General features: G+C 45.7%; 1 protein-coding gene across 2 annotated transcripts; it reads right to left on the bottom strand.

Annotated features, from left to right (window-relative positions):
• On the bottom strand, nt 1–6,350 carry LOC306913084 (claudin-10-like). 2 transcript variants are annotated; one of them, XM_079489607.1, is made up of 6 exons: nt 6,246–6,350; nt 4,696–4,916; nt 3,466–3,627; nt 2,513–2,594; nt 2,119–2,226; nt 1–391 (listed from the first exon to the last, which is right to left on the bottom strand). In XM_079489607.1, exons 1-6 carry the CDS (start codon nt 6,254–6,256, stop codon nt 199–201), a joined length of 777 nt encoding a protein of 258 aa, XP_079345733.1. In that variant the 5' UTR covers nt 6,257–6,350; the 3' UTR covers nt 1–198. The 2 variants fall into 2 exon arrangements, with proteins under 2 accessions (XP_079345733.1, XP_079345734.1); XM_079489608.1 differs by lacking the exon at nt 2,119–2,226.
• Between the last annotated feature and the right edge of the window lie 1,174 nt (nt 6,351–7,524).

Here is a 7,524-nt window from a genome sequence, read left to right as displayed (position 1 = left end):
GTGTGTTAGGCTGCGCAACAGTGACACTTGGTGGTCAACAAACGCTATTTCTGTACTCGGATGGACAGACAGACAGACACAGAGATAGACACAGCCAGATACACACATAGCTGTCTATAGGAGTGGCTAGCACCACTCAAAAATGTACAAATGTGTAGTAAAAAAAACATTTTTGTCATCGCACGACAAACTGATCGGTCAGACAAAGTCGTCTCTGCTGAACGTCCTCGTTGTTCTTGTAGCTCTGGTCGCCCGGCTCGGCCTGCTGCTCCTCCCCTCGTAGAACAACGGAGGCCCCAGGGTCACCCTGGACGAGGTGGGGGGCAGCATGTAGGTGCGACGGGTCCTGGCCGTGGCGTAGGTGTGTGTCCTGCTGGGCCTCTTCTCTGCTCTGAGATGGGACGTAACGGGAAGGCGTTGGTTAACTGCTAGTGTGTGGATGAATGGGTGGAGGGTTTAGTTGGCTGCTAGTGTGTGGATGAATGGGTGGAGGGTTTAATTAGCTGCTAGTGTGTGGATGAATGGGTGGAGGGTTAGTTAGCTGCTAGTGTGTGGAAGAATGGTGGAGGGTTTAGTTAGCTGCTAGTGTGTGGATGAATGGGTGGAGGGTTTAGTTAGCTGCTAGTGTGTGGATGAATGGTGGAGGGTTTAGTTAGCTGCTAGTGTGTGGATGAATGGTGGAGGGTTTAGTTAGCTGCTAGTGTGTGGATGAATGGGTGGAGGGTTTAGTTAGCTGCTAGTGTGTGGATGAATGGGTTGAGGGTTTAGTTAGCTGCTAGTGTGTGGATGAATGGTGGAGGGTTTAGTTAGCTGCTAGTGTGTGGATGAATGGTGGAGGGTTTAGTTAGCTGCTAGTGTGTGGATGAATGGGTGGAGGGTTTAGTTAGCTGCTAGTGTGTGGATGAATGGTGGAGGGTTTAGTTAGCTGCTAGTGTGTGGATGAATGGTGGAGGGTTTAGTTAGCTGCTAGTGTGTGGATGAATGGTGGAGGGGTTAGTTAGCTGCTAGTGTGTGGATGAATGGTGGAGGGGTTAGTTAGCTGCTAGTGTGTGGATGAATGGTGGATGGGTTAGTTAGCTGCTAGTGTGTGGATGAATGGTGAAGGGGTTAGTTAGCTGCTAGTGTGTGGATGAATGGTGGAGGGGTTAGTTAGCTGCTAGTGTGTGGATGAATGGTGGAGGGGTTAGTTAGCTGCTAGTGTGTGGAGGGATGTCTTCCACACAGTAACACTTGGCGTGTTAGGTTGACCCCCTAGAGCAGCGGTTCCCAAACCTTTTTGGCCATGCACCCCCTGTTAGTGCCTGACCTAGCTGACGCACCCCCACACATGGAAATATAAATTGAATAAGCTATAAAGAGACATATATTTCCTATTTATCCACATATATGCACATATATGAACCTGAATATGGCATATGCAGCATAGGCCATATTCTGTATTTACTTGCCCTATATGGGCATAATATGTTAATATATTTAAAATAAAACTATAGCACCACCATTAGCCTTTTCATGTCGCACACCCCCTAGAAGGCGCTCGCGCATCACAGGGGCGACTGTGGCTCAGGAGGTAGATCAGGTCGTCCAATGATCCATGGGTTGGCGGTTCGAATCCCGGCTCCTCCTGTCTACATGTCGAAGTGTCCTTGGGCAAGACACTGAACCCCAAATTGCTCCCGATGTGCTGGTTGGTACCTTGCATGGCTTCCGCCGCAATCGGTGTATGAATGGGTGAATGTAATGCACAATCTATGTAAAGCGCCTTGGATAAAGGCACTATATAAATGCACCATTTACAAGGGGTGCACGCACCACAGTTTGGGAACCACTGCCCTAGAGCCTAGCTGACAGAGATGAAGCAGGAACCCCCTAGCTGACAGAGATGAAGCAGGAACCCCCTAGCTGACAGAGATGAAGCAGGGACCCCTTAGCTGAGAGTGGGGGTCCCCATATAAAATATTATTACCGTATTCTGGGGGGTCCCCAAGGTGATTATTGTTTTGGGGGCTCCCCACTGCTCCCCAGTTCAAATATGATTATTTTGGGGAGTCCCGGCCTGAAAAGGTCCACTCTAATACTGTAGCCTAGAACCCTGACAGATAGAGAATAGATATTTACGTTGAGCGGAGACCCTCTTTTCCAGCGAAATACGTCATGACGGACGATGCAGCGATGAGCAGAATGGCTCCGCCCCAGCCAATGAAAACCCCCGCTCCCAGCTCAAACCTAAACACAGCCAATGAAAAACACAGTCAATGAAAAGCCCTGCTCCCAGCTCAAAACACAGCCAATGAAAACACAGTCAATGGGTACAGGCACACTGTCACGTCAAGAGGCGGCAAGAAAACGCCTAGAGCAGGCGCCTGTTGCTGCTTTTTTCGTCCGACGTGACAAGTTGAAGCCACGTACCCAGTGCCTGTACCCAGGAAAAAAGCCCTGCTGCCAGCTGAAATGAAAGCACAGCCAATGAAAAGCCCTGCTCCCAGCTCAAAGCTATACTCATCATACTCACTTCTGTGCTCTAAAGTTTGGATCCACAAATTCACTGATGACTTTGTTTCCCCACCAGGAGTATGTGATCATACCACAGAATCCTAGGAGACAAACGCATGCTGTAAAACATACAACATAATGTATAGACTTCATACCTCTTGCAATTTTCAGATGCTTCCGTCATACATTCTGGAGAACGGAAGCTCTGAAGCAAGCAAGCTTTACAGTCGCGCGAATGTATCTGTCAGTGGGATGGGGAGCGCTGCGCTGTGTTCATTGTAGGGGGGGAAGAAGATTTAGGGTCGATTCATACTCTTATTACAGCCGGAAAAAAACTTGGTTCGGTTCTGCAGAAACTACAGGGAACCGTACTAAAGTCTGCACTTGAAACTGAAAATGTCTGACGAGCCGAAATCATTTCGTCACTACATCGGTATTTCCTCAATCATTCAGTCCAGCTCCGAGTTCAATTTGTCGGCCGTGAAGCCAAGAAAACACAAAAGAATTACACTAGGCTACACAAATAACACATTCACATAAAAACACAAGATACCTCCGTTCCCCACAACGCATCGCATGCTTAAAGAGCACACACACACACACACACACACACACACACACACACACACACACAGAGGAGGTTCTTGACATATCCATGTGAAGAACCTCCAATATTTACAAGCGACTTTGGTGCTAGCCGTGAGGGTCTGGGACCTTTCCCGAACCGACTGTTTTTCGGGACTAAATAGGAGTTTGAATCGGCCCTTACTATTCTCTGCCTATCGGGTTGCAACTCGAACGGCCCTGAGCCGGCTCAAGCGAACATCGCAACGTTCGGCACGGCAACTCACTCGCTTTAGCTCGCTCGGTGGTGTCTCCCGTGGCTCAAGTTCGCTTTGAGACGGCGTGTCTCCATTGCGGTCTAAAACTATAGGGGAAGAAAAGCTATTTCGCGTCCTGGACCATTCTTACCTGAAGCCAGGTAGGTGAGCCCTCCTGCGAAGGTGACCCTTGCGTTGATGACCTCCGTCCCTCCGATCTTGGTGCATTTCATCCCTATCAGAGTGAGGACGCCTCCGAAGAACCCGAGGATGACCGCACACACCGCTAGAGCTCTGCACACGTGCAGGAACACTGTAGGAGAGTTTTATACAAGAATACTATGTTAATTATCTTCTTAGTAGCAAATGACTGAACTCTTTAATCGATGTATGATAAATTGTTTCATGCCTATTGAAAACACTTGAGTATTTGCTCAAGTACTACTGTTTTGAGGTATTTTATACTATACTATAGTCCAGGGCCGGTCCTGAGCAATCTGGCGCCCCAAGCAGGATTTTTCGCGGCGCCCCCCCCCCCCCCCCCCCAAAAAAATAAAAAAATAAAAAAAGTTTTTTTATTTTTTATTTTTTTTTACTCTGTCCCAAAAATTGAGGAGACACTGTGGAGGCACTGGGGGGACAGTGGGGACACTGTGGAGGCACTGGGGGTCCATTGGGGAGGCACTGTGGGGACACTGGGGAGGCTCTGTGGAGGCACTGGCGGGACACTGGCACTGGGGAGACACTGGGGAGGTACTGGGGAGGCACTGGGGAGGCACTGGGGGGACACTGGGCAGACAGAGTTGGGACAGAGTTTGGCGCCCCTCCCCCATGGCGCTCGAAGCCGCCGCTTCGTCGGCCTGTAGGAAGAACCGGGCCTGCTATAGTCTTATATAAGTCTTATATTTGGTCAACTAAAACCAGACTAAAGGTAAAACATTTCAGTTGACTAAAATATGACTAAAACTAAATGGAATTTTACTCAAAGACATGACCTCAAATCAAAATCAACACTATATGGCAGTGGTTCCCAAACCTTTTAGCCTGTGACCCAAAAGGTCCCCACAAACATGTAAGTTTGTGGGGAACCCAAACGAGTGAAAATAGCAGATCTACAAGCTCACAACATGTCGCTTCGCGCCGCGTTGTGAGCTTGTAGATCGACTATTTTCTTAAACATTTTTTATTTATTAATGAAATTACGGGGGGGGGGGGGGGGGGGGTGCATTTTGCTTTTTAATTTATTTATTAGCTTTTTAGGGAATGTTTTTTGAAAATGTTTTGAAATGATCATAACTAAAAACAAAAAAATTAAGGGACCCATAAAAATGTTCCCGAGTCCCGACCCATGTGTTTGGGAACCAGTGCTATATGGTAATACCAGACAGGGCCAGCATGGAGGGGTACTCCTTGCAGTCGGAGACCCCCGTGGTGTCGGAGACGCAGTCCTTCCACAGGTTCTGGTAGTAGTTGCCGGTGGTCAGCACCACGGTGCCCACCTCGGACCAGGTCCAGTACTCGATGGGCAGCGTGGAACACACCAGGATCCATCCGCACAGGCAGCACACGAAGCAGCCCAGCTCCATGTACATCACCACCGTCCTGCATGCATGCATGGTGGAACAAATTATTTATAGGACTGAGGCCGATTCTAAAAAAAAAAAGTCTTCTAAATCCTAAAAGTCTTCTGAAAAATATTTCTATGTCAGTGGTCAAGGATCCCAAGAATTATCTGTATTTACTGTATACCCCCCCCCCCCAAGAAGAGCAAAGATTTGAGTTAAAACGTTCGCTCTGAAAGAATATATATTCAAAGTTTTGCACCACATTTTCACAATGTTTCAAAAATAGAAGATCTACAAGCTCGTAGCGTGGCACTCGGTGCCGCGCTATGAGCTTGTAGATCTGCTATTTTTCAATATCTAAGATAATGCTTAAATCACTCCATCTCCATATGAGCTCCTAAAACTGGTGTGATCACCACATTACCATGTACTGTCCTGGCGGGACAAAACTCACATCACCATGCCAAAACCAGTGGTGGAAACAGTACTCAAAGGTTTATTTGCTTAAGTAAAAGTACAAAAGTATTGGCTTCAAAGTGTACTCAAAGTACCAAAACTACTACTTAAGTAAATGTACTTAGTTACTTTCCACCACTGAAAACTAGTGACCTCTACTAGACATACCACCCATCCCTTCTCTCTCCAATCTTCCAGACCGTCGCACCTGATCTGCGCTCCTTCATTATAAATATATGGGCTGTCAAGGCCAGAAAGTAGTTCTTTGCCACTCAGTAGGCGTTCTCGCATAACTTCCGGGTATGATGATGATGCCACGGGCATACCCTCTATCCCTACAGCGGTGCACCTGGCTGTGACACCCCTCGAATAGGTCTGTGCCACCCGAAACCCCTCCTGTGCCCAGGTCAAACATTAATATCACAACATACTGTATAGGATTAGGCCTACATCAATATTGATTTTGACAGCAAATTTTGATTTAGTTTTAGTCTTTTGAATAAAAGTTAATTTAGTTTTAGTCATGTGAAATGTTTGTGTTTTTAGTCTTAGTCACAGAGACATTGTTGTGAGCTTAGCTTGTTGTGAGCTTAGTTTGCTGCTATTTTCAGAGCACAACACCCGACAACACCCGAGCGCAACCAAACTGTTAGTTCTCTTCTCCACTAGTCCCTCCCTAACATTTTAGTCTAGTTTCTATTTGTTGACAAAATTGTCAATATATTTAGTCTTAGTTTTGGTCATCATAGCTTAGTTTTTATTTAGTTTGTATTAGTTTTCATCAGGGTAAAAAGGTAGTTGACCAACATTTTTCGTCTCAGTCTTAGTCAACGAAATCAACACTGCCGTACACATGAAAACAACACAATTTCACATAATTTATGAAGCACAATCCAATTGGCTACAACACCTGTACTTCATGCTGTCTTCCTCCTTGGTTCAGACTCCACCCGGCCGTGATGGTGAAAAAACAGCAAAGACGAGCAGTTCAGAAAATATCTTTTCTACATGAGCTACAGAACTCAGTGAGTTCTGAGGGAACTGTGAGAAGCTGCGCAGAACAGAGCTGTCTCCTTGTTGATGTTTAGGGAAGGTTGGGATGACGTCAGCCTTTGTCTTTTTAGTTTTGCTCCAGTCAGCACCTTTTTCTATTCTGTTCCCACGGTTCACAACAAGATGCTGAGATAAGATGCTGGCATAAAAGCTGGTGGAAAGTATACAGCTCAAATCAAAATGGATTTTGACAGCAAATTTAGATTTTAGTTTTAGTCACATTTTAGTCACCATTTAGTCGACTAAATATCATAAGATTTTAGTCAACTACTGAAATGTGTTTTTGCAGGCCTTGATGTCATAGTAATGGCAGATTTTACACTATGGTTGCATGCTAAAAATAGCAGTTCTGCAAGCTCGTAGCTTGAGCTTGTAGATCTGCTATTTTCAGAATGCAACATAGCATAAAACTGGATCTCTTATAGTCATTTTCACATTTTAGTCTAGTTTTTATTTGTTGACGAAATTGTCAAATATATGTAGTCATAGTTTTAGTCATCATGGCTTAGTTTGTATTTAGTTTTCGTGTAACCCTTACGGCCCGGGTCCATTTGGTTTCATTTTTGGTGCGTCCCAGAAAACAGGCTTAATATGCAGTGCTCTACAAGCACATGCAGTAGCCTAATAATAATGCCTAATGTTGGTTGCATCATAGAAATAGTTCTCAAATGTTTGTACCCCGATAACTCTCTGAGAGTATTCAAATGGAACCAAATGGACCCATTGTATTTGGATGCAGTGTTGTAGACCTGTAATGGTCCATTCTGAACCCTCTTCACCATGCCATGTGAGCTTCTAGAAATGTTTGAAAATAAAATTGGCATTGTCACAATGCAATGTTGGGCTTAAACGTAATTCAAAACTGAAGGTGCAGGCATGGAGCTTCTGGTCTACTGGAATGGGGTTCAATTCCCTGCTGCACTACGTACGCATTGTATTTTGACATGTCCATTTCTATGAATTGTTACATCTATTATGGTATATTATGAAGACACTGTATCCCGCCGTATACTTCAGCTCTGTGCACCTGTTACGTTGCCTGTGGCTTGTGCTGATGTTCTAACTAGGGCTATACCTGGCCCAGAGTAATCTAGTAAGAGAGTGGTGACACGCTTTGATCTCGCCGCAAAGCGGGT

The sequence above is a fragment of the Electrona antarctica genome (assembly GCF_951216825.1).
Source record: "Electrona antarctica genome assembly, chromosome: 20".
In the NCBI taxonomy this organism is placed as follows: domain Eukaryota; kingdom Metazoa; phylum Chordata; class Actinopteri; order Myctophiformes; family Myctophidae; genus Electrona; species Electrona antarctica.
The sequence above is the reverse complement of the archived record's forward strand: the minus strand, read 5'-3'. Positions and strand labels throughout refer to the sequence as shown.

Bases quoted from the DNA above. Each gene is read 5' to 3' on its own strand.
- LOC306913084 (XM_079489607.1), bottom strand. The intron at 3,628-4,695 runs GTATTACCATAT...ACTCTCCTACAG, and splicing joins CTCCATGCTGGCCCTGTCTG to TGTTCCTGCACGTGTGCAGA. The intron at 2,595-3,465 runs GTAAGAATGGTC...TTTGTCTCCTAG, and splicing joins GCTCACCTACCTGGCTTCAG to GATTCTGTGGTATGATCACA.